Genomic DNA, 27359 nt, shown 5'->3' on the forward strand with positions numbered 1-27359 from the left:
CTCCCCATACCCCCTGACTCCGCTATCCTTAAGAGCTCTATCTAGCTCTCTCTTGAAAGCATCCAGAGAATTGGCCTCCACTGCCTTCTGAGGCAGAGAATTCCACAGATTCACAACTCTCTGACTGAAAAAGTTTTTCCTCATCTCCGTTCTAAATGGCCTCCCCCTTATTCTTAAACTGTGGCCCCTGGTTCTGGACTCCCCCAACATTGGGATCATGTTTCCTGCCTCTAACGTGTCCAACCCCTTAATAATCTTATATCTTTCAATAAGATCCCCTGTGGCGGCTCCCAAGGGTCGGGCCATACCACTACCGACCCCTCGGCACGGGAATGGACCAGTCCATGGGGGCGGTCCTGTACTGGGTATATAAGGACAAGGTTTTGGGCGCGAAGCCATCCCAGCAGACTCGACCCGTCTGATAACTGAGTAATAAATCAAACGCCCCAAAATACCCGGCTCCTCGCCTTTATTTCGGGCCTCTCTCGACGCGCCACATTGGTGACCTCTTTGGCCGTGTCCTGGTCAAGGGCTCCCACCAGGTGGAAAAAACGTGTGTCATCCTTTGTGTTGCCCCGCAACTGGAACTGGGCCTCCGCTTGGTAAAACCAAACGCGAGCCCGGGTGGTCCGAAGGTCGGGAGCTTGATGGCTACCGCGTCGACAGCTGCGGCCTAGTCGGCCTGCGAGCTGGACGGACGGTCGGCTTTCCATCGTATGTCCATCCTACTATGAATGGACCGTCGAGGTCACCAATGTGGCGCGTCGAGAGAGGCCCGAAATAAAGGCGAGGAGACGGGTATTTTGGGGCATTTGATTTATTACTCAGTTATCAGACGGGTCACCGTGTGTCCTCGCAAGGCGCGGTTCCCCTGCCGGACAAAGTCGACGCCATCCACCGGTTTCCCCGTCCGGCCTCGGTGCGCGGTCTGCAGGAGTTCGTCGGCATGGTGGCGTTTTATCACCGGTTCCTGCCATCCGCGGCCCACATCATGCGGCCGCTATACGAGTTGCTGGCGGGGAAGCGTAAAAACAGCTTTCGACGGCGCGAACGAGGCCCTGGTTCGGGCTGTGCTGATGGTTCACCCACGGGAGGATGCCCCGACAGCCCTTACGGTGGACGCCTCACAGTTGGCGATTGGTGCCGTGCTGGAGCAACTGACGTACGAGGGTTGGCGCCCCCTGGCCTTCTTCAGCCGGCACCTCAACAACGCCCAGAGGAAGTACAGCACATTTGACCGCGAGCTCCTAGCCCTGTACCTGGCCGTTCGCCACTTCCGCTATTTCCTGGAGGGCCGCCCGTTCACCGCATACACGGACCACAAGCCGCTCACGTTCGCCCTGGCAAAGGTCTCCGACCCGTGGTCCGCCCGACAGTAGCGCCAGTTGGCGTACATCTCTGAGTTCACCACCTCCATCCGCTTCATCGAGGGGAAGGAAAACCGGGTGGCCGACGCATTGTCTCGCCCCGCCATTAATGCCGTTTTAGAAGTGGCGCCCGGCATTGATTATTCTGCCCTGGCGGAGGCCCAGCTAACGGACGGGGAGATGCCCGCCTACCGCCTTGAGGATGTTCCCCTCGGCCCCGGAGGAGCGACGATACAGTGCGATGTGTCGGCAGGTCAGCCGCGCCCCAGCGTTCCGGCCACGTGGCGCCGGAGGGTGTTCGACGTGGTCCACGGGCTGGCTCACCCATCCATCCGGGCGACGACCGCACTGGTAGCTGCGCGGTTCATGTGGCACGGTCTGCGCAAGCAGGTTGGCCACTGGGCCCGCACCTGCATTCCGTGCCAGACGGCAAAGATTCAACGCCACGTCCGGGCGCCACTCCTGGAGATCGGTCTACCTTGCCGGCGTTTCGACCACCTGCACGTGGACATTGTGGGCCCTCGCCCGCCGTCCCGGGGCATCACACACCTCCTCATGGTGGTGGACCGCTTCACGCGGTGGCCGGAGGCCATACCGCTGGCCGACACATCCACATCTACATGCGCTCGTGCATTGGCCGCGCACTGGATCGCTCGCTTTGGGGTGCCGGTGGTCATCTCATCGGACCGGGGGCCACAGTTCACCTCTAAGCTGTGGTCGGCCATGGCCCACCTGTTGGGCGTGCGGCTGCACCACACCACGGCCTATCACCCGCAGGCAAACGGCCTGGTGGAGAGGTTCCACCGGCAGCTGAAGACAGCGCTGAAGGCGCGACTCTCCGGCCCCGACTGGATGGACGAGCTACCATGGGTTTTGCTGGGCATCCGGACTGCGCCCAAGGAGGACCTGGCTTCATCATCAGCGGAGCTCGTATACGGGTCTCCGCTCACGGTGCCCGGGGAGTTCGTGCCCTCGTTGCCGGGGTGAGAGGAACCGCCCTCGTCCACCCTACAGCGCCTCCGAGAGCGAGTTGGCAAGCTCGCACCCGTGCCGACGTCCCGCCATGGGACATTCCGCCCTTATGTGCCATCGGCCCTCCGGGACTGCGCCTTTGTGTTCCTGCGCCATGACGCCCACCGGACGACACTCCAGAGGCCGTATGAGGGCCCGTACCGGGTGCTGGAGCACGGACAGACAACCTTTGTCTTGGACATGGGGGGCCGGCCGGAGGCCGTGTCAATTGACCTATGTCCTCTGGTCCTCGATTCCCCTACTCTGGGCAAGAGACTGTGCATCTACCCGATCTATTCCTCTCATGATTTTGTACACCTCTATAAGATCCCCCCTCATCCTCCTGCGCTCCATGGAATAGAGAGCCAGCCTACGTTACTTTGTTCTTTGCTACTTTGCTTGTTTCCAGCCACGTACACGTGAGGCAGGCAGAAGCTTACAGGACCAGACCTGGCGTTGCAAACCTCCAGGTTGTCTCTGGACTATTAATAGGTTTACGCTGGGCTATTAACAAGACTCTGTGACTGCTCTGTGCATCTGCAACCCTCTGTCCTCTAGAAGCTCTTGTCAACGCTCGTGACCATTCATCAACAGACTGAATCTCCTCAATCTTCTGAGGAAGTAGAGGCATTGATGATGAAATGGGGAGGTGAGGGACGAGAGATAAAGAGGGAGAGAGGTTGTATAAAATCCTCCTAGGAGTTCACTTTGCTAAACTCATGCTTCTCAATCTATGATGCGAAAATCAAAAATGGCAGGAAACACCTCAGCAGCATGGCAACCCCCATGGGAACAGCTCATACTTCTGTCAATCACACTGTCTAGTTTACATTAGTTTAGTTTAGTTTAGAGACACAGCGCGGAAACAGGCTCTTCGGCCCACCGGATAGATGACGTTTCACAGAGTGCTGGAGTAACTCAGCGGGTCAGGCAGCATCTGTGGAGAACATGGATAGGTGACGTTTCAGAGTGCTGGAGTAACTCAGCGGGTCAGGCAGCATCTGTGGAGAACATGGATAGGTGACGTTTCACAGAGTGCTGGAGTAACTCAGCGGGTCAGGCAGCATCTCTGGAGAGAAGGAATGGGTGACATTTCGGGTCGAGACCCATCGCCAGACTCCAATCATGTAATTGTAATCCAATATTTATAATCATTTATTGTCTTTCCACTGACTGGTTAGCACACAAAAAAAGCTTTTCACTGTACCTCTGTACACGTGACAATAAACTCAACTGAACTGAACTGATTGTTTTGTTTGTCTGATAATCCATAGTTATGAAGTTCTTCTCTTCCGACCTGAAACGTCATCTATCCATGTTCTCCACAGATGCTGCCTGAGAGTCTAGGACCAGAGGGCACAGCCTCAGAATTAAAGGACATTCCTTTAGGAAGGAGATGAGGAGGAATTTCTTCAGTCAGAGGGTGGTGAATGTGTGGAATTCATTGCCACAGACGGCTGTGGAGGCCACAAGTCAGTGGATATTTTTACGGCGGAGTTGGATAGATTCTTGGTCGGACGGGTGTCAGGGGTTATGGGGAGAAGGCAGGGGAATGGGGTTAGGAGGGAGAGATAGATCAGCCGTGATTGAATGGTGGGGTAGAGCTGATGGGCCGAATGGCCTAGTTCTGCTGCTATCACCCGTGAGCACGCAGACTCACCCCTTCCTTGGCAATGTAGAGCTGCTTCTCGGCCCCCTGCTTCTTGATGTTGTAGTACTGGACCTCCACCTCGTGCGTGAGTTGCAGCCACTTCTGCAGGCTGTTGGGCGGCGACCAGCTGCCCCGTGACTCCAGCTCCTTCTCCGCCTTCTTCAGTGCCGTGCGGACCTGCCAGAGACAGCTCACCGTTTCATTTCCCAGCTTCTCTCTCCCTCTAGCTGCCCCTTTCCCTGGTCCCAGTCCCCTCACCCTCCGCCCCCCACCTTCCCCGCAGCAAAGCAGCCAGCGCTGGGGAACCCAGCGGCTCAGGCGGCCTCTGTGGAGGGGGGGGGGGGGAGAAGGGACGGAGCAGGTGTCCGTCCGGTCAGGACCCGCGATCCTCCAGCACTCTGCCTTCCCCTCAGCATCCCGGCATCTGCAGTCAGTGGTGGTACAAGGCCACTCCCTGCCCTTGCCCCCTCACCCCTGCCTCTGCCCCACTCCTCCCCTTGCCCCCTTCCCCATTACCCCACTCCTCCCCTTGCCCCCTCACCCCTGCCTCTGCCTCTCCCCCACTCCTCCCCTTGCCCCCTCACCCCTGCCTCTGCCCCACTCCTCCCCTTGCCCCCTTCCCCATTACCCCACTCCTCCCCTTGCCCCCTCACCCCTGCCTCTCCCCCACTCCTCCCCTTGCCCCCTCACCCCTGCCTCTCCCCCCACTCCTCCCCTTGCCCCCTTCCCCATTACCCCACTCCTCCCCTTGCCCCCTTCCCCATTACCCCACTCCTCCACTTGCCCCCTTCCCCATTACCCCACTCCTCCCCTTGCTCACCTCACCATTACCCCCCTCTTGCCCCATCCTCTCCACTTTACCCCCTCCCCTCCACATTCTAACTCACCTTTACCCCTCCTCCGCCCCACCCCAGTGATGGGCCTCCGTCCTCGTTGCCCCCTCCCCTCCCGCCACTCCCATCTCCTGTCCACCACAGGTGGTCCTCTGGCTGTCACCCCCTGCCCCCCCCCCCACCTCTCCCTTACCCCTACATTCCCCATCACCCCCCCAGTGGTGGTCTCTGTCCCCCCCCGTCCCCCCGGGACTGGTCTCCCTCTCCACCGCCCCCCCGGGGCTGGTTTCTCCCCCCCCCCCCCTGTCTCTGTCCCCCCCCCCCACCGCTTCTGTCTCCCCCCCCCCGGTTAACCCCCCCGTCTGTCCCCCCTCCTGTCTGTTCCCCCCCGGTTACCCCCCCTCCGTCTCTGCCCCCCTCCCACCGTCTCAGTCCCCCACCGCTTCTGTCTCCCCCCCCCCGGTTACGCCCCCCCCCGGTTACCCCCCCCCCCGTCTGTCCCCCCTCCTGTCTGTTCCCCCCCGGTTACCCCCCCCGTCTATCCCCCCCCCCCGTCTGCTCCCCCCCGGTTCCCCCCGCCCCTGTCTCTGTCTCCCCCCCGGTTACCCCCCCCCCCCGTCTGTCCCCCCTCCTCTTTGTCCCCCCCGGTTACCCCCCCGTCTATCCCCCCCCCCCGTCTGTTCCCCCCCGGTTCCCCCCGCCCCTGTCTCTGTCTCCCCCCCCCTTGTCTGCCCCCCCCCCGCGGCCCGTACGTGCTGCTAGTGAAACGTACAACTCCCACCTGTTCCAACTCCTCCTCTGCGTATCGCTGGCGGCTGAGCTGGTTGACAGTTCCCTCCCTCAGCTCCCGTAGACGTTGAGCCTCCTGCTTGGCCGCGTTGATCTCATCCCGCAGCTTCTGCTCCAGGGTCACCTTCTCCACCTCCACCGAGCGGTGTTCCTCCTGCGCCTTCAGCAACCTGCGACAGGGAGGGGGGTTAGAGGCAGGGGAACACGGGGTACAGCACCCCCACACACAGCAGCCTGCGACAGGGAGGGGGGGTTAGAGGCTGGGGGAACACGGGGTACAGCACCCCCACACACAACAGCCTGCGACAAGGAGGGGGGGGTTAGAGGCTGGGGGAACACGGGGTACAGCACCCCCACACACAGCAGCCTGCGACAGGGAGGGGGGGTTAGAAGCTGGGGTAACATGGGGTACAGCACCCCCACACACAGCAGCCTGCGACAAGGAGGGGGGGTTAGAGGCTGGGGGAACACGGGGTACAGCACCCCCACACACAGCAGCCTGCGACAGGGAGGGGGGTTAGAGGCTGGGGGAACACAGGGTACATCACCCCCACACACACTACCCACACACACACAGCAGCCTGGCAACAGGGACAGGGGTTAGAGGCTGGGGTAACATGGGGTACAGCACCCTACACCCAACCCACACACACGTACAGCAGCCTGGCGACGGGGGTCAGAGGCTGGGGTAATACGGGGTTCAGCACCCCCACTAATAACACCCGACACACACGCACACTGACAGCAGCCTGCCACAACAGGAGGGGATGGGGGTCAGAGGCTGGGTAACACGGGGTACAGCACCCCCACGCACAACACCTGACCCAAGTGGTACACTGACACTGACAGCAGGGATGGAGGGGGGTGAGGGGCAGGGGTAATACGGGGTACAGCACGGTGCCACCCCCACTAACAACACATGACCAGAGTAGTGCACTCACACTGACAGCAGCCTGGAGGACAGGGGGGGTGAAACCAGGGTACAGTACCCCCACTATCAACACCGGACCCACACACACACTCACACTGACAGCAGCTCACCACGGGCAGCGCCAGAGCCACGGGTCAGAGCCAGCACCCTGGGGTGCCAGAACCTAGGAGAGAGCCAGCACCCTGAGGCGCCAGACCATGTGAGAGAGCCAGTATCCTAGGGTGCCAGGCCACGGGAGAGAGCCAGCACCCTGAGGTGCCAGGCCACGGGTGGGCATGAGCACCCTGGAGTGCCAGGCTGCGAATGGGTGTGAGCACCCTGGGGTGCCAGGCAGCGGGTGGGTGTGAGGACCCAGGGCTGCCAGACTGTGTGAGAGAACGTGCACCCTAGGGTGCCAGGCTGCAGGTGGGTGTGAGCACCCTGGGGTGCCAGGCTTCGGGTGGGTGTGAGCACCCTGGGGTGTGTGTGAGCACCCAGGGCTGCATGCCGTGGGTGGGCTCACCTCTCCTGTAGGTCGTGCAGACTCTGCTCGGCCTTCTGTAGCCCCTCCAGGTCCTTCATCATCCGTTTCATGTGCTCCTTGGAGTAGCGGTTCTGGATGTAAGCAAACCAGCAGCCACCCACACCAATCACAATGGACACCACCAGCATGAAGTCCTTCAGGTGGTTGTGGCGCGTTACTGCAACACACAGAGAGGCTGTCAGCACAGAGAGCGCAGCGGAGGGGGGGAGAGGAGGAAGAGGAGGAAGGGTAAAGGGGAGGGGTGGAAAGGATGGGAGGTGAGCAGACGACTGCACATAGGAGATGTGCACTGAGTGTGCAGACAGGTGGAGCACAGAGTTACCTGCAACTTCCCCATCAATGCCCAACAAAGCCAGGATCATCGATGACCAGAAGTAAACTGCAGATGCTGGTTTACATCGATGGTAGACATAAACTGCTGGAGTAACTCAGCGGGTCAGGTAGCATCTCGGGAGAGAAGGAATGGGTGATGTTTCGGGTCCAGACCCTTCTTGACCCGAAATGTCTCCCAATGCTTCTCTCCAGAGATGCTGCCTGACCCGCTGAGTTACTCCAGCACTCTGTGTCTGTCTGTAACCCAACCTGCAGCAGCAGCAGTATCCACAGTGGGACGGTGTGGGGACAGACGGTGCCCAAGGTGGGATGGTGGGTCAGTGCCCGCGGTGGGACAGTGGATCAGTGCCCGCGGTGGGACAGTGGATCAGTGCCCGCGGTGGGACAGTGGGTCAGTGCCCGCGGTGGGACAGTGGATCAGTGCCCGCGGTGGGACAGTGGATCAGTGCCCGCGGTGGGACAGTGGATCAGTGCCCGCGGTGGGACAGTGGATCAGTGCCCGCGGTGGGACAGTGGATCAGTGCCCGCGGTGGGTCGCTGCAGACTGTGGGACGGTGCAGACTGTGGGTTGGTGGGATGGTGTGGGACAGTGTGGGATGGTGTGGGACAGTGTGGGATGGTGTGGGACAGTGTGGGACGGTGTGGGACGGTGTGGGATGGTGTGGGACGGTGTGGGACGGTGTGGGATGGTGTGGGACAGTGTGGGATGGTGTGGGACGGTGTGGGATAGTGTGGGACGGTGGGGGTCGGTGGGACAGTGTGGGACGGTGTGGGACAGTGTGGGACGGTGTGGGACGGTGGGGGTCAGTGGGATGGTGTGGGACAGTGTGGGATGGTGTGGGACGGTGGGGGTCGGTGGGATGGTGTGGGACAGTGTGGGACGGTGGGATGGTGTGGGACAGTGTGGGATGGTGTGGGACGGTGGGATGGTGTGGGACAGTGTGGGATGGTGTGGGACGGTGTGGGACAGTGTGGGTCGGTGGGATGGTGTGGGACGGTGGGGGTCGGTGGGATGGTGTGGGACAGTGTGGGATGGTGTGGGACGGTGGGGGTCGGTGGGATGGTGTGGGACAGTGTGGGACGGTGTGGGACGGTGGGGGTCGGTGGGATGGTGTGGGACGGTGGGGGTCGGTGGGATGGTGTGGGACGGTGGGGGTCGGTGGGGGTCGGTGGGATGGTGTGGGACAGTGTGGGATGGTGGGGGTCGGTGGGATGGTGTGGGACAGTATGGGACGGTGTGGGACGGTGGGGGTCGGTGGGATGGTGTGGGACGGTGGGGGTCGGTGGGGGTCGGTGGGATGGTGTGGGACAGTGTGGGATGGTGTGGGACGGTGGGGGTCGGTGGGATGGTGTGGGACAGTGTGGGATGGTGTGGGACAGTGTGGGACGGTGGGATGGTGTGGGTCGGTGGGATGGTGTGGGACGGTGGGGGTCGGTGGGATGGTGTGGGACAGTGTGGGATGGTGTGGGACGGTGGGGGTCGGTGGGATGGTGTGGGACAGTGTGGGATGGTGTGGGACAGTGTGGGATGGTGGGATGGTGTGGGTCGGTGGGATGGTGTGGGACGGTGGGGGTCGGTGGGATGGTGTGGGACGGTGGGGGTCGGTGGGATGGTGTGGGAGTCGGTGGGATGGTGTGGGATGGTGTGGGACGGTGGGATGGTGTGGGATGGTGTGGGACGGTGGGATGGTGTGGGACGGTGGGGGTCAGTGGGATGGTGTGGGACGGTGGGGGTCAGTGGGATGGTGTGGGACGGTGGGGGTCAGTGGGATGGTGTGGGACGGTGCAGACTGTGGGTCAGTGCCCACAGTGGGACGCTGCAGACTGGCGCCCAAGCTGCTACATATCATATATATACAGCCGGAAACAGGCCTTTTCGGCCCACCAAGTCCGTGCTGCCCAGCGATCCCCGCACACTAACACTATCCTACACCCACTAGGGACAATTTTTACATTTACCCAGCCAATTAACCTACATACCTGTACGTCTTTGGAGTGTGGGAGGAAACCGAAGATCTCGGAGAAAACCCACGCAGGTCACGGGGAGAACGTACAAACTCCTTACAGTGCAGCACCCGTAGTCAGGATCGAACCTGAGTCTCCGGCGCTGCATTCGCTGTAAAGCAGCAACTCTACCGCTGCGCTACCGTGCCTGCATCTCATGCCAGCTTCACCCACTCGCCGTATCTCCCCTCAATGGAAATATTAATCGGCAGGGATATGGCCCAGATTAAACACAGATTATCACTTCCTATTTTCAAGCAGCTGTGAGATAGGGAATTCTATTTTTAGTTCCTGGACTGTTATTTGAGAAAAGCTGACGTCTGTCTGTTTGGACACTTTTCCAACACAACATGCAGTACAACTTACTGCCAGAATAAACATGCCTAAAGCAAGGGAGGCAGAGGGAGGGAGAGGTGGAGGGGGGGAGAGAGGGGGGAGAGAGGAGGAAGGGGGTGAGGGAAAGAGGGAGGAAGAGAGAGAGACTGTCAGAGACAGAGTGAGAGAGAGATAGACACAGAGAAAGATAGAGCGAGCAAAAGGAGGGAACAAGAAAGAGAGAGAGAGCTATACAGAGCAGAAACAGGAATTCAGACCACTGTGTCTATGCTGGCCAAGTTGGGCATTCTGGGCCAGTCCCATTTGCCTGCGTTTGACCCATATATCTCTAAACCCTGCCTATCCATACATCTGTCCAAATGTCTTTTAAAAGTCATAATCATACCCACTTCCACAGCTTCCTCTGGCAGCTCATTCCAGATATGGACCACCCTCCGAGTGTAGAAGGTGAGGACCCTCTTAAATCTCTCCCCTCTCCCCTCAGTTAGATAGAGCTCTAGGGGCTAGTGGAATCAAGGGATATGGGGAGAAGGCAGGCACGGGTTACTGATTGTGGATGATCAGTGTTTCTTTTTTTACCTAATCAGATGTGCAGCACTTTGGTCAACGTGGGTTGTTTTTAAATGTGCTATACAAATAAAATTGACTTGACTTGACTTGACAGTGAATGGTGGTGCAGGTTCGAAGGGCCAAATGGCCTTCTGCACCTATTTTCTATGTTTCAATGCGTTTAGGAGCAAGGAGGTCCTACTGCAGTTGTACAGGGCCCTGGTGAGACCGCACTCGGAGTATTGTGGTCTCCTAATTTGAGGAAGGACATTCTTGCTATTGAGGCAGTGCAGCATAGGTTCACCAGGTTAATTCCCGAAATTGACTTACGATGAAGGAATGGGTCGGCTGGGCTTGTATTCGCTGGGATTTAGAAGGATGAGCGGGGATCTTATAGAAACATATAAAGTCCTCTTAGAGGATTGGACAGGCTAGATGTAGGAAAAATGATCCCCATGTTGGGGCAGTCCAGAACCAGGGGTCACAGTTTAAGAATAAGGGGTCGGACTGAGATGAGGAAAAGCTTTTTCACCCAGAGAGTTGTGAATCTGTGGAATTCTCTGTCACAGAAGGCAGTGGAGGCCGATTCACTGGATGTTTTCATGAAAGAGTTAGATTTAGCTCTTAGGGCTAACGGAATCAAGGGATATGGGGAGAAAGCAGGAACGGGGTACTGATTGTGGATGATCAGCCATGATCATATTGAATGGCGGTGCTGGTTCACCTACTCCTGCACCTATTGTCTATGTTTCTATGTCTTGTACAGATGCAGCAACCAAAGCCTCGTATGTATTGGTTTTTCAATTCCAGATCCCATGCTCTCCACATCCATTCTATCCAGGCCGCTCACTATTCTGTACGTTTCAATGAGGCCCCCCCCATCCTTCTAAACTCCAGTGATTACAGGCCCAGAGCCGACAAACGCTCATCATATGTTAACCCACTCATTCCTGGGATAATTCTTGTAAACCTCCTCCATGTTCTCCAGAGATAGACAATAGACAATAGGTGCAGGAGGAGGCCATTCGGCCCTTCGAGCCAGCACCGCCATTCAAAGTGATCATGGCTGATCATTCTCAATCAGTACCCCGTTCTTGCCTTCTCCCCATACCCCCTGACTCTGCTATCCTTAAGAGCTCTATCTAGCTCTCTCTTGAATGCATTCAGAGAATTGGCTTCCACTGCCTTCTGAGGCAGAGAATTCCACAGATTCACAACTCTCTGACTGAAAATTTGCGTGTAACTAGCTGCCTGACCCGCTGAGTTACTCTAGCACTCTGTGAAACGTCACCTATCCATGTTCTCCACAGATGCTGCCTGACCCGCTGAGTTACTCCAGCACTCTGTGAAACGTCACCTATCCATGTTCTCCACAGATGCTGCCTGAGAGTCTAGGACCAGAGGGCACAGCCTCAGAATTAAAGGACATTCCTTTAGGAAGGAGATGAGGAGGAATTTCTTCAGTCAGAGGGTGGTGAATGTGTGGAATTCATTGCCACAGACGGCTGTGGAGGCCACAAGTCAGTGGATATTTTTACGGCGGAGTTGGATAGATTCTTGGTCGGACGGGTGTCAGGGGTTATGGGGAGAAGGCAGGGGAATGGGGTTAGGAGGGAGAGATAGATCAGCCGTGATTGAATGGTGGGGTAGAGCTGATGGGCCGAATGGCCTAGTTCTGCTGCTATCACCCGTGAGCACGCAGACTCACCCCTTCCTTGGCAATGTAGAGCTGCTTCTCGGCCCCCTGCTTCTTGATGTTACTCAGCACTCTGTGAAACGTCACCTATCCATGTTCTCCACAGATGCTGCCTGACCCGCTGAGTGACTCCGGCACTCTGTGTAAACGCTGGTGGGGAGGGAGGTGGGTGGAGACGGAGCGGTAACTTACACAGGGGTGGTCCGAAGAGCACGGTGTCGAGAGCTTTGAGCTGCAGCTTCTGGCGGTGACTGCGGTCGTTGACCTTCAGCAGAGAGCAGGCCAGGGTCAGGTTATTCACCGCCAACCTGTCACATTAACACAAGACACACATCAGGGGCAAGGGGCGGCTCGTGAAGGCGGACGCATTAAACACTGACGTTATCTATATGTATTGCTAAAACTCTCATCTTGTATATATATTCGTATATTTGTTTGTATACTTGTCTGTTCCCGAATGGCAGCAAAAACGGTACATGATAGTGCAACAATTTTAGGCCCCCCCCCCCCATCTCACCATTCCCCTGCGGTCTCGATTGATCAATTTGTGTTACATTTTAAAAACAATTAACTTAATAAACTTTAATAAATGGGCTCTCCCCCCCCGCTGGGAGGACCGGCGCCCATCCCAGTGTGCCCCTCCCCTGACCTTCCTCCCATGGTGCAGCGCTGCGGCAGAGGGCCAAACAAGATGGCCGTCGCCACCGAGCTGCGGCTGCAGGAGAGGTTTCCACCCAACAGGTCCACGGCTCGCTCCGACCAACGCGACGGCAGCCCGGGGCCGAGGTGAGTGGCTCCCTCTCCCCATCCCTGCCCCCCCTCGCCCGCCCACGGCCTCGGGGGACACTCCCCGGCTGGGATCGGGTCCATGGATTGTCAATGCGGGGTGGGTTGTCAGGTCCACAGGAGAGGTTTGGACCCAATGGGCCCACGCCTGGCTAGTTACACATTAACTTTAACTTCAGCTCAGCTCATTATCACGTGTAAGGAGGTACAGTGAACAGCTTCTGTTGCGTCTATCCAGTCAGTGGAAAGATAATACATGATTACATTTGGTACATTTACAGTGTACAGATACATGATAAGGGAATAACGTGCAAGGTAAAGCCAGCAAAGTCCAGTCGAGGATAGTCCGAGGGTCACCAAAGAGGTAGATAGTCAGTCAGCACCGCCCTCTGGTTGCGGTAAGATTACTTGAAAAGCACGTGAGGTTTTGAAGTACATCCTTCACTCCAGAGATGCTGCCTGACCCGCTGAGTTACTCCAGCATTTTGTGTCTATCTTCTATTTAAACCAGCATCTGCAGTTTTATTTCCTGTACATCCAATAAATCACACTGTGTCACCGCATGCAATGATTACTGGCTCATTCACGCCACTTAAAAGCCAGCTGTGGCGCGGCCCTGAGCAAAGTGAGGCCTGTGGGGAAAGGAAGAATTGAACAGCATTCCTGAGGCTAAAAACACGAGACATGGGAAATATTCAGCGGGTCAGACACCGTGCTGGAGATGGTTCAGTTATCAGGCAACCACAACCAGAGAGCGGTCCAGAACTGCTAACCACCTCATCGGAGACCCTCGCACTATCCTTCATTGGACTTTACTGGCTTTACCTTGCATTAAACATTACTCCCTTACACTGTGAATGGCTCGATTGTAATCATATATAGTCCTTCCGCATAGTCGCGAAGGTTTGAAGAAGGGTCTCTCCAGAGATGCTGCCTGTCCCGCTGAGTTACTCCATCTAAAATCCTTCTGCTGGCTGGATAGCATGCAACAAAAGCTTTTCACTGTACCTCAGTACACGTGACAATAAACTAAACTGAACAAACAGTTTTAGCCTGACAAACGTTCTATCAGAGCTACTGAGATATTCCCATTTTAGAGTAATAGTCAGATAAGATAGTGACAGGGAGAACGTGCAAACTCCACACAGACAGCAGCCGAGGTCTGGATCAAACATTGGCCTTCATCAGTCAGAGTATTGAGTATAGAGGTTGGGAGGTCATGTTGCAGTTGTACAAGACGTTGGTGAGACTGCATTTAGAATATTGTGTTCAGTTCTGGGCACCATGTTATAGGAAAGATATTGTCAAGCTTGAAAAGGTTCAGAAAAGATTCACGAGGATGTTGCCAGGACTAGAGGGTGTGAGCTACAGGGAGAGGTTGAGTAGGCTGGGCCTCTATTCCATGGAGCACAGGAGGATGAGGGGAGATCTTATAGAGGTGTACAAAATCACGAGAGGAATAGATGGGGTAGATGCACAGTCTCTTGCCCAGAGTAAAGGAATCGAGGACCAGAGGACATAGGTTCAAGGTGAAGGGGAAAAGATTTAATAGGAATCTGAGAGGTAACTTTTTCACACAGAGGGTGGTGGGTGTATGGAACAAGCTGCCAGAGGAGATAGTTGAGGCTGGGACTACCCCATCGTTTAAGAAACAGTTGGACAGGTACATGGATAGGACAGGTTTGGAGGATTATGGACCAAGCGCAGGCAGGTGGGACTAGGGTAGCTGGGACATTGTTGGCTGGTGTGGGCGAGTTGGGCCGAAGGGCCTGTTTCCACTCTATGACTCTTAAATGCCGATGACCTATCTACCTCCACCACCACCCCTGGCAACACGTTCCAGGCCCCCACCACCCTCTGTGTAAAAAACTTGCCCCACACATCTGCTTTAAACTTTCCCCCCTCTCACCTCAACGCTGTGCCCTCTCCTGTTGGACATTTCCATCCTGGGGGAAAGGTTGTGACTGTCTCCCCTATCTACGCCTCTCGTCATTTTATAAACTTCTATCAGGTCTCTCCTCAACCTCTGACGTTCCAGAGAAAACAATGCAAGTGTGTCCAAGCTCTCCCTGTAGCTGTGACCGGGCAACATCCTGGCAAACCCAGTCTGCTCAGAACTCTAACACTGTCAGAGCTATGTTCACAATGAATCATTTCATCTCAAACTCTCAGAGGAATGCCTCCATGAAACGCTGTGATGTGGAGCAGGAGGCATCCGTTATTAAATGAGACTTTCAACCAGATGCTGACAAATCACAGCCAAGCAAACACTGCAGATCAGTAATGGAATAACAGCATTCCAATTCCCAAGCAGACAGTTCTAGACAGCTAGAGGCCGCGTTTGGAGTATTGTGCTCAGTTCTGGTCACCATGTTATAGGAAAGATGTTATCAAGCTGGAAAGAGTGCAGAAAGGATTTACGAGGATGTTGCCAGGACTCGAGGGCCTGAGCTATAGAGAGAGGTTGAGTAAGCTAGTGGAATCAAGGGATATGGGGAGAAGGCAGGCACGGGTTACTGATTGTGGATGATCTGCCATGATCACACTGAATGGTGGTGCTGGCTCGAAGGGCCGAATGGCAGTGGAGGCCGATTTACTGGATGAATTTAAAAGAGAGTTAGATGGAGCTCTAGGGGCTAGTGGAATCAAGGGATATGGGGAGAAGGCAGGCACGGGTTACTGATTGTGGATGATCAGCCATGATTACAATGAATGGCGGTGCTGGCTCGGAGGGCTGAATGGCCTCCTCCTGCACCTATTGTCTATGTTTTCTCCTCACATGAGCTCATCTCTCTTCCTGCCTGTATCTTCATGTCACAAACGTGTGACATGGTGGCGCAGCGGTAGAGTTGCTGCCTCACAGCGCCAGAGACCCGGGTTCCATCCTGACTACGAGTGCTGTCTGTACGGAGTTTGCACGTTCTCCCAGTGACCCCGTGGGTTTTCTCCGGGTGCTCCGGTTTCCTCCCACACTCCCAGTACGTGTAGGTTTGTTGGCTAATTTGCTTCGGTAAAGAATGTAAATTGTCCTTAGTGTGTGTAGGATAGTGCTAGTGTGTGGGGATCGCTGGTCGGTGCGGACTCGGTGGGCCGAAGGGCTGTATCTCTAAACTAAACTAAAAGGAGCACAAGCCCTGGCTGCTCACCGTCCTGGTTCGGAATGCCCGATTGCCACTCAGACCCTGGCACCAGGGAGGCAACACACCATCCTGGACTTGCTCGCTCCCATCCACACAGATTCCTTGTCTGTGCCCCTGACTACATCCCCCATCACCACCGCTCGCCAGCACCCCAGCCTTCCCTCGACACAGTCACACAGCATGCAGACAGGTCCTTCAGCCCAACGTCCACCCCCCATCTACACTAGTCCCACCTGCCTGCCTGCCAGCGGTCCATATCCCCCTAAACAACGTACCTGTCCAAGTGTCTTTTAAATGTTGTTATAGTGCCTGCATCAACTACCTCCCTTGGCAGCTTGTTCCATACACCCACCGCCCTTTAGTTTAGAGATACAGCGCGGAAACTGGCCCTTCGGCCCACCGGGTCCGCGCCGACCAGCGATCCCCGCACACTAACACTAGCCTACACCCACTAGGGACAATTTTGTTATACATTTACCAAGCCAATTAACCTACAAACCTGCATGTCTTTGGAGTGTGGGAGGAGAACGATGATCTCGGAGAAAACCCACACAAGTCACGGGGAGAACATACAAACTTCGTACAGACAGCACCCGTAGTCGGGATGGAACCCGGGTCTCTGGCGCTGCATTCGCTGTAAGGCAGCAACTCTACCGTGACTGCCCTCTGAGTGAAAAAGCTACCCCTCAGGTTCCCATTAAATCTTTCCCCTCTCACCTTAAATCTATATTCTGTGTTTTTTAATTCCTGTACTCTGGGTAAACAACCCTGTGCATTCACCCTATCTATCCCCCTCATCCTCCTGCGCTCCCAGGAATAAAGTCTTAGCCTGCCCAACCTCTCCCTGTAGCTCGGGCCCTCGAGTCCTGGCAACATCCTTGTTAATCCTCTCTGCACTCTTTCCAGCTTAATAACATCCTTCCTACAGCAGAGTGACCAAAACAGAACACAATACTCCAACTGTGGCCTGACCAATGTCTTGTACAACTGTAACATATATTCCCAACTTCCATACACCAAGGTGGACACAGAGTGCTGGAGTAACTCAGGGGAACAGGGAGCATCTCTGGAGAGAAGGAATGGGTGACTTTTCAGATCAAGATTCTTCTTCACTCTCTGAAGAAGGGTCTCGACCCGAAACGTCACCCATTCCTTCTCTCCAGAGATGCTGCCTGTCCCCCTGAGTTACTCCAGCATTTTGTGTCCACCTTTGATTTAAACCTGCATCTGCAGTTCTTTCCTACACATTCTATAGTGTCGGCCCAGACACAGTAGGCCCGGGATAGAACTCTGGGGGCTAGTGGGATCAGGGGATACAGGGAGACATTGGGCACAGGTTACCGATTGTGGATGATCAGCCATTTTCACAATGAATGGCGGTACTGGCTCGAAGGGCTGAATGGCCTCCTCCTGCATCTATTTTCTATGTAGGCCCAGGCCGTGTAGGCCGGACAGTGTAGGCCCGGACAGTGCAGGCCCGGACAGTGCAGGCCCGGACAGTGTAGGCCCGGACAGTGTAGGGCCGGACAGTGTAGGCCCGAACAGTGTAGGCCCGGACAGTGTAGGGCCGGACAGTGTAGGTCCAGACAGCGTAGGCCCGGACAGTGTAGGTCCCGATAGTGTAGGGCCGGACAGTGTAGGCCCGGATAGTGTAGGACGGACAGTGTAGGCCCGGACAGTGTAGGGCCGGACAGTGTAGGCCCGGACAGTGTAGATCCAGAGGCCCGGCCGCCACCTAACAGAGGTTGCATATCATCCTGCCTCCCAGCCCGGGGGGCCGCAATTATGGAGCGGGAGCACGTGGCCGCTGGCTGGGTGAGGTCACGTGGGCGTGGGGTGGTGAGGTCACGTGGCCGCTGGCTGGGTGAGGTCACGTGGGCGTGGGGAGGTCACGTCACCTTGTCTCTTATTTGGGAGTGGGATAGTTGGCAACCCCTATACAGTGACTGCATGTCAAACGCATTAACCAGCCATCCTGCGGTAATGAGCCGCACTGTGTAAATAAATAGGTCTTGCTTCCTTTAATTTCATGACAGAATCTCACTTAGAAAGAATCATATTTGGTCTAAAAAAATGTCCTAATGTTCTACAGATATACCAGACAGCTTTGAAGTGTTGGGTAGTATAAACAAATTCGGCAGCTTGTTTATTCGTTTCCACTGCATAGTCAGTTGTAATTTCTGCCTAAATCAGGAGCCAGCCTTGACATGTGGATGAAGAGTACTGAGCTGTTTTTTAGTTTAGTTTGGTTTGGAGATACAGCGCGGAAACAGGCCCTTCGGCCCACTGAGTCCGCGCCGACCACACATTAACACCATCCTACACACACTAGGGACAATTTACATTTCTGCCGAGCCAATTAACCTACAAACCTCTACGACTTTGGAGTGTGGGAGGAAACCGAAGCACCCAGAGGAAGCCCACGCGGTCACAGAGAGAACGTGCAAACTCCGTACAGACAGCACCCATTGTCAGGATGGAACCCGAGTCTCTGGCGCTGTGAGGCAGCAACTCTACCGCTGCGCCACCGTGCCGCTGAGATCCAGCAGGTCAGTAAAGGTAGAGTAGAAACCGGGACAAGGGGGAAGAAAGGGGTTATTTCTCTTTTCAGCAAACACAATTGCTGGAGGAACTCAGAGGGTCAGGCAGCATCTGTGGAGAACATGGACGGACGATGTTTCGGGTTGAGTTGGAAGAAAGGACCCCTCCACAGATGCTGCCTGACCCACTGAGTTCCTCCAGCACTTTGCGTCTATCTTTGGACAAGTATAAAAACTGACACAGGCACACAGCACAAAGTCTTGCTGTGGTGCAAGAAACGACTTCATTTCAGATCATTTCACAGCCATTGCTCAAGGTGGGATCAAGCTTACAATGGTTTCTGATTCACCCACATTTGTGTGCCTTGCTTACGGTGGCTGGAGTAGGGTTGCCAACAATCTCACTCCCAAATAAGGGACAAGGTGACGTCACCGCCCCATGCCCCACGTGACCTCACCCAGCCAGCAGTCACGTGCTCCCGCTCCACCAATGGCGGTCGCCCGGACCGGGAGGTGGGTTGCTACGCAACCTCCGTTAGGTGGCGCCCGGGCCTCCAGGCCTACACTGTCCCGGCCTACAACGGCCCCAGGGCCTACACTGTCTGGGCCTACAGTGTCCGAGCCTGCAGCGCCTCCCGGGCCTACAGTGTCCGGGCCTACAGTGTCCGGGCCTACAGTGTCCGGGCCTACAGTGTCCGAGCATGCAGCGCCCCCCGGGCCTACAGTGTCCGGGCCTACACCGCCCCCTGGGCTTAAAACAGGGCAAGGGTGGTCCCGTACGGGACTAACCAATTCAGCCCAATATGCGGGATGTCCCGGCTAGTGCAGGACAGTTGGCAACCCTAGTCGTGTGCCTGGCCAGCGGGGGCTGGAGGCTGATGCCAGGGAGGGAGGGTGGATGGGTACACACCTTGGCATGTCCTGTCCATTGATGTGCAGCTTCCTGAAGGGTTCCTCGTACTGTGGCAGCTCCACGTAGTTGATGAGCCACTCAATTACCTCCTCTCCCGTCCAATTAAACACTGAGGGAAAAGCAAAACAACATTACTTTAGAAACAATAGACAACAGGCGCAGGAGGAAGCCATTCGGCCCTTCCAGCCAGCACCGCCATTCAATGTGATAGACAATAGACAATAGACAATAGGTGCAGGAGTAGGCCATTCAGCCCTTCGAGCCAGCACCGCCATTCAATGCGATCATGGCTGATCATCCACAATCAGTACCCCGTTCCTGCCTTCTCCCCATTTCCCTTGACTCCGCTATCTTTAAGAGCTCTATCTAACTCTCTCTTGAAAGCATCCAGAGAATTGGCCTCCGCTGCCTTCTGAGGCAGAGAATTCCACAGATTTACAAACTCTGAGTGAAAAAGTTTTTCCTCATCTCCGTTCTAAATGGCCTACCCCTTATTCTTAAACTGTGGCCCCTGGTTCTGGACTCCCCCAACATCGGGTACATGTTTCCTGCCTCTAGCGTGTCCAACCCCTTAATAATCTTATATGTTTCAATAAGATCCCCTCTCATCCTTCTGAATTCCAGTGTATACAAGCCCAGTCACTCCATTCTTTCAACATACGACAGTCCCGCCATCCCAGGAATTAATCTGGTGAACCTACGCTGCACGCCCTCAATAGCAAGAATATCGTTCCTCCAATTTGTAGACCAAAATTGCACACAGTACTGCAGGTTTACACTTTAGAGATACAGCGCAGAAACTGGCCCTCAGGCCCACCGAGATTGCACCCCAGCGATTACCACTTACATTAGCACTATCTTACACACACCAGGGACAATTTTACGGAAGCCAATTAACACTAGAAACCTGCATGTCTTTGGATTGTGGGAGGAAACCAGAGCACCCGGTGAAAACCCACGTGGTCACAGGGAAAACGTACAATCTTCGTACAGACAGCACCCGAGGTCAGGATCAAACCCAGGTCTCTGGCGCTGTAAGGCAGCACAGAGCCTTTTACCCAAAGTTGGGGAATCATACACCAGAGGACGTAGGTTTAAGGTGAGAGAGGAAAGATTTAATAGGATCCTGAGGGATAACATTTTCACACGGTAGGTGGCACGTGTATGGAGCGAGCTGCCCGAGGAGGCAGTTCAGGCAGGAACTATAACAACACTTAAAAGATACGTGGACAGCAAATGGACAGGAAAGGTTTAGAGGGATATGGACCAAATGCGGGCAGGTGGGATTGGCATAAATGGGGCATCTTATTTGGCATGGGCAAGTTGGGCTGAAGGGCCTGTGTACGTGCTGTCGGTGGTGATCGGGGCAACTGACCAGCATGTCTATGGCTGTAGGTGAGCAAGTCCACGATGGTCAGTTGCTTTCCAGCTGCCAGCATTATTGGTGGGAGCGGGATTTGTTTATTTGTATAGTTCATAAGTGATAGGATGAGGCTATTTGGCCCATTCAATCATGGCTGATCTGTCTCTCCCTCCTAACCCCAGCGTAGGCCCGGGCGTCGCCTAACGGAGGTTGCGTATCAACCCGCCTCCAGGCCTGAGCGGCCGCCATTGGTGGAGCGGGAGCACGTGGCCGCTGGCTGGTTGAGGTCACGTGGGGCACGGGGCGGGGCGGTAACTTCACCTTGGCCCTTATTTGGGAGTGAGATCGTTGGCAACCCCTATGATAACACCATGCTTGTGAGCCAGTATTGTGAGTGAGGCAGCAAGCAGGTTGGCTTTGCACAGTGGCTAAGTGAGCACTGGTTGTCAGGCAGAAGGCAGGGAGCAGGAATTCATGGACAGGACAGGTTCAGAGGGATATGGGCCAAGTGCAGGCAGGTGTCATGTAGATGGGACATGTTGGCCAGTATGGGCAAGTTGGGCCAAAGGGCCTGTTGCCGCGATGTATCACTCTATGACTCGAGGGCCTGAGCTACAGGGAGAGGTTGGGCAGGCTGGGGTTTTATTCCTTGGAGTGCAGGAGTGCAGGAGCCTGCAGGGTGATCTTATAGAAGTGTGTACAGTCATGAAGGCAATAAATAGGGTGAATGCACAGAGACGTTTACTCACAGTTAGGGGAATCAAGAACCAGAGATCGTAGGCTTAAAGTGAGAGGGAAAAAGATTAATAGGAACCTGAGGGGCACCTTTTTCATGGATGATGGTGGGATATGGAACGAGCTGCCAGAGGAAGGAGGTGGTTGAGGCAGGGACAGTAACAATGTGTAAAAGACATTTGGACAGGTTTGTGGATAGGAAAGTCTTAAGAGGGATGTGCATCAAATGTTGGCAAATGGGACTAGCTTAGATTGACAATAGACAACAGGTGCAGGAGGAGGCCATTCGGCCCTTTGCGCCAGCACTGCCATTCATTGTCATCATGGCTGATCATCCACAATCAGTACCCCGTTTCTGCCTTCTCCCCATATTCCTTGACTCCGCTATCTTTAAGAGCTCTCTCCAACTCTCTCTTGAAAGCATCCAAAGAATTGGCCTCCACTGCCTTCTGAGGCAGAGAATTCCACAGATTCACAACTCTCTGGGTAAAAAAGTATTTCCTCATCTCTGTCCTAAATGGCCTACCCCTTATTCTTAAACTGCGGCCCCTGGTTCTGGACTCCCCCAACATTGGGAACATGTTTCCTGCCTCTACCGTGTCCAATCCCTTAATAATCTTATATGTTTCAATAAGATCCCCTCTCATCCTTCTAAATTCCAGTGTATACAAGCCTCAAGGTTGGCCTGGATGAGTTGGGCTGACGGGCCTGTTTCCGTACTGTGTGACTCCGCGGGCTAGTACAGGAGCGGAATGGTCCAGGTTGTGTGGCCATGTTTACCTTCGGAGCTTTTCCATGACTTCCACAGGTCCTCCACGCTGATCAGCTTGTCTCCCCCGTGGAATGTGCTGTGCTTGGCAGCGGCATCTTGGTAGTTCAGGTCTTCACGCAAAAACTGTGGACAGAAAGCTTCACTTCAGTTTAGTTTATTGTCACATGTACCGAGGTACAGTGAAAAGCCTTTGTTAGAGTCATCGAGTTATAGAGTGATACAGTGTGGAAACAGGCTCTTCGGCCCAACTTGCCCACACCGGCCAACATGTCCCAGCTACACTAGTACCACTTTAGTTTAGTTTAGTTTAGAGATACAGCACGGAAACAGGCCCTTCGGCACACCGCATCCGCGCTGACCAGCGATCCCCGCACACCAACACTATCCTAATCCACAAGGGTAATTTTTTTACATTTACCAAGCTAATTAACCTACAAACCTGCACGTCTTTGGAATGTGGGAGCAAACCGAAGATCTCAGAGAAGATACACGCACATCACGGGGAAAACGTACAAACTCCGTACATACAGCACCCGTAGTCGGGATGGAACCCGGGTCTCTGGTGCTGAGGGCACTATAAGACAGCAACTCTACCGCTGCGCCACCGTGACTGCCCTCACTTGCCTGCGCCTGGTCCATAACCCTCCAAATCTGTCCTAGCCATGTACCTGTCTAACTGTTTCTTAAACGATGGGATAGTCCCAGCCTCAACTACCTCCTCTGGCAGCTTGTTCCATACACCCACCACCCTCTGTGTGAAAAAGTTACCCCTCAGATTCCTATTACCCGGTTCCGGCTTTTTCCCCATATCCCTTGATTGCTTTGGCCCCAAGAGCTGAATGGGCCAAAGGCAGGCAGGTGGGATTAGCATTGCTGGCTGGCTGGTCTGGCCGTGTTGTGCAGAAGGGCCTGTGTCCATGCTGGATCACTCTAAAGCTCTCAGATCGATGAACAGATCCTGTGGTTTTACCCGTGCAGGAAGGAACTGCACGGTTTCAACCAAAGATAGATGCACAATGCTGGAGTAACTCAGCGGGTCAGGCAGATTCTCTGGAGAGAAGGAATGGATGACGTTTTGGATCGAGACCCTTCTTCAGTCTGACGTTACACTGAGTTACTCCAGCATTTTGACCCTATCTATGGTTTTATCCTATGCATTAGTGTCCTCATTGGGTGACATGGTGGTGGTGCAACAGTAGAGTTGCTGCCTCACAGCACCAGATGCTGACTACGGGTACTGTCTATATGGAGTTGTAACTTCTCCCTGTGACTTGCACGGGTTTTCTCTGGGTGCTCCGATTTCCTCCCACACTTAGGTTAATTGGATTTGGTAAAATTATAAAATTGTCCCAAGTATGTCGGACGATGCATGTGTGCAGGGACCTTTGGTTGGCATGGACTTGGTGGGCCGAAGGGCCTGTTTCCGCACTGTAGCTCTAAACTAATCCGCACAAGGGAACTCGTTGATACACACTGAACCATAGTGACTCATTCAGGAGGAAAATCAGTAATCTCAAACGTATAATTTTATGTTTCAATAGACATTAGACAATAGGTGCAGGAGGAGGCCATTCAGCCCTTCGAGCCAGCACTGCCATTTAATGTGACCATGGCTGATCATTCTCAATCAGTACCCCGTTCCTGCCTTCTCCCCATACTCCCTGACTCCGCTATCCTTAAGAGCTCTATCTAGCTCTCTCTTGAATGCATTCAGAGAATTGGCCTCCACTACCTTCTGAGGCAGAGAATTCCACAGATTCACAACTCTCTGACTGAAAAAGTTTTTCGTCATCTCCGTTCTAAATGGCCTACCCCTTATTCTTAAACTGTGGCCCTTTGTTCTGGACGCCCCCAACATTGGGAACATGTTTCCTGCCTCTAACGTGTCCAACCCCTTAATAATCTTATACATTTCTATAAGATCCCCTCTCATCCTTCTAAACTGATTTGAGGAAGGACATCCTTGCTGTTGAGGCAGTACAGCATAGGTTAATCCCTGGGATGGCGGGACTGTCATATGAGGAAAGATTGGAAAGACTGGGCTTGTATTCACTGGAGTTTAGAAGGATGAGAGGGGATCTTATAGTTGAAGGTACACAACGACCTGCTTCTCGCCATCGACACCGGCGACTGTGCAATCCTGCTCCTTCTCGATCTCAGCGCAGCGTTCGATACAGTGGACCACACCATCCTTATTGACCGTCTCCAGTACGCGGTTGGCATTGATGGCACTGCCCTGAGCTGGTTCCTTTCCTACCTCAAAGATAGGTGTTTCGCCATCAACATAGGCAGTTATTCCTCTTCTCCAGCTAGCCTCTCCTGCGGAGTTCCACAAGGCTCCATCCTAGGCCCCATTCTCTTCTCTCTATACATGCTCCCCCTCGGCCAAATCATTCAAAGGCACGGCATTTCTTTCCACTGCTACGCCGATGACACTCAGCTTTACCTCCCCCTGAAACCCAACAACCAGTCAAATTTAAACAGCCTCTTACACTGCCTTGAGGACATAAAATGTTGGATGGCACAGAACTTCCTCCAATTAAACGAGAGCAAGTCTGAGGTCATCCTATTCGGCCCCCCCGACTCCACCAAATCGATAACAGGCAGTCTTGGAAGCCTATCCTGCCTAGTCAAACCGCATGTCAAAAACCTCGGCGTGATATTTGACTCTGCATTAAAGTTTGACAAGCAAGTCAACGCTGTGGTAAAAGCCAGCTTCTTCCAACTTCGTACCATAGCTAAAATCAAACCTTTCCTCCAATTTGACGACACTGAAAAAATCATTCACGCTTTCATTTCCTCCCGCCTAGACTACTGCAACTCCCTATAAACTGGGATCAGCCAATCATCCCTGTCCCGCCTGCAACTGGTCCAAAACGCCGCAGCGAGACTCCTGACGGGTACCCGTAAAAGGGACCACATCACCCCAATTCTGGCCTCTCTCCACTGGCTCCCTGTACGGTACAGAATCAACTTCAAGCTACTCTTATTCACATATAAAGCCCTAAATGGACATTCCCCCCCCTACATCAAAAATCTTCTAACCCACCTCTCTAACTCCAGGTCCCTCAGGTCGGCCGACTTGGGGCTACTCACTATCCCGCGGTCTAGGCTTAAGCTCAGGGGTGACCGCGCTTTTGCAGTTGCAGCTCCGAGACTGTGGAACAGCATCCCTCTCCCCATCAGAACTGCCCCCTCCATCGACTCCTTTAAGTCCAAGCTCAAAACCTATTTCTACTCCCTAGCGTTTGAAGCCCATTGAGGAGGCGCTGTGAACTGTTTTGTATGTGCTGTTATGTTTGTGTGCTACTGTATGTTTCATTTTTTCCTTGGTACCTAATCAGATGTACAGCACTTTGGTCAACGTGGGTTGTTTTTAAATGTGCTATACAAATAAAATTGGCTTGACTTGACTTGACTATAGAGACGTATAAAATTATAAAAGGACTGGACAAGCTAGATGCAGGAAAAATGTTCCCAATGTTGGGCGAGTCCAGAACCAGGGGCCACAGTCTAAGAATAAAGGGGAGGCCATTTAAAACTGAGGTGAGAAGAAACGTTTTCACCCGGAGAGTTGTGAATTTGTGGAATTATCTGCCACAGAGGGCAGTGGAGGCCAATTCACTGAATGAATAATGTAAAAGAGAGTTAGATAGAGCTCTAGGGGCTAGTGAAATCAAAGGATATGGGGAAAAGGCAGGCACAGGTTACTGATTGTGGATGATCAGCCATGATCACAATGAATGGTGGTGCTGGCTCGAAGGGGCAATTGGCCTGCTCCTGCACCTATTTTCTATGTTTCTATGACAATAGACAATAGGAGCAGGAGGAGGCCATTCAGCCCTTCGAACCAGCACCACCATTCATTGTGATCATAGCTGATCATCCACAATGTTAATGGACAGCACGATTTGTGAAATACTTTGAGGTGGAATGAATGTAACAAAAGACTGTCTTTTTGTGAACATTCTCAACCCATTTTCTCCCATCCATTGTCACTGATGCGGGGCTGGCTGCCAATCTAGTCACTGTGTGGACACCTTTCAAGGACAGAGCACGCCAACGCATAACACCTACAAGCAGTTGCTCAGCCAAGGAGAACGACTGCCGTTTGTATCGCTCCCAGTCCAGTCATCGACTGCTGTTAGATTTACTGCAGGCCTGACAATGGCACCAAGCGCCACTTGCCCTTGTGCTGGGAGAGTGGGGGGGGGGCCGCTGCCATTGTGGGCTTGTCAGTGGCAAGAGGGTCTCATCGAGATCGAGACGGGGCCCTGCCAGCGGCTGCTGTTCCCGGCGTCCCAGCCAAACGGTAAGGGAGGTGCCGAGGGTAGCGTGTCTCACATGCACGCACACGTGTGCTAGAGGGTAGCGTGTCTCAACACGCGTGCTGAAAGGTAGGGTGTCTCACATATACACACGTGCTGGAGGGTAGCGTGCCTCATACTGTATGTTCGTGTGGTACACACACGTACGTGCTGGAGGTAGCGTGTCTAACACACACATGCACACGTGTGCTGGAGAGTAGAGTATCACACACACACACACACATGTGCTGGAGGGGACGTTCTTTTAGGAAGGAGATGAGGAGGAATTTTTTTAGTCAGAGGGTGGTGAATCTGTGGGATTCTTTGCCACAGATGGCTGTGGAGGCCAAGTCAGTGAATATACTTAAGGCAGGGATGGATAGATTCTTGATGTGTACAGGTACAGGTCTCAACCTGACCCTTTAACTCTGTAGCCCAGTCCATCACACAGACCACACTCCCCACCATCCACTCCATCTACACTTCACGCTGCCTCGAGCAAGCAGCCAACATAATCAAGGACCACTCCCACCCCGGTCATTCCCTCTCCTCCCCTCTGGGACAGGGAGTGAGAGAACAGTTAATGTTGGGACATAGTCACAGAGTCACGGAGCGATACAGTGTGGAAACAGGCCCTTCAGCCCAACCCGCCCACACCGGCCAACAATGTCCCAGCTACACTAGTCCCACATGCCTGCGCTTGGTCCATAACCCTCCAAACCTGTCCTATCCATGTACCTGTCCAACTGTTTCTTAAACGATGGGATAGTCCCAGCCTCA

General features: G+C 54.3%; 1 protein-coding gene across 2 annotated transcripts in view; it reads right to left on the minus strand.

The window, feature by feature from the left end:
* stim1a (stromal interaction molecule 1a) overlaps positions 1-27359 on the minus strand; it is a 101638-nt gene that overhangs the window by 16197 nt on the left and 58082 nt on the right. The window contains exons 3-8 of one of the 2 annotated variants that reach the window (XM_078401933.1): positions 22281-22395; positions 19400-19511; positions 12216-12331; positions 7085-7262; positions 5644-5821; positions 4039-4206 (exon numbers count right to left, since the gene is read on the minus strand). In XM_078401933.1, the coding sequence (XP_078258059.1) occupies positions 4039-4206; positions 5644-5821; positions 7085-7262; positions 12216-12331; positions 19400-19511; positions 22281-22395 (867 nt within the window). Of the gene's footprint in view, positions 1-4038; positions 4207-5634; positions 5822-7084; positions 7263-12215; positions 12332-19399; positions 19512-22280; positions 22396-27359 lie in introns of both variants that reach the window. The other variant, XM_078401932.1, reaches the window with a different exon arrangement.

The sequence above is a fragment of the Rhinoraja longicauda genome, chromosome 7 (assembly GCF_053455715.1).
Source record: "Rhinoraja longicauda isolate Sanriku21f chromosome 7, sRhiLon1.1, whole genome shotgun sequence".
Taxonomy (NCBI): domain Eukaryota; kingdom Metazoa; phylum Chordata; class Chondrichthyes; order Rajiformes; family Arhynchobatidae; genus Rhinoraja; species Rhinoraja longicauda.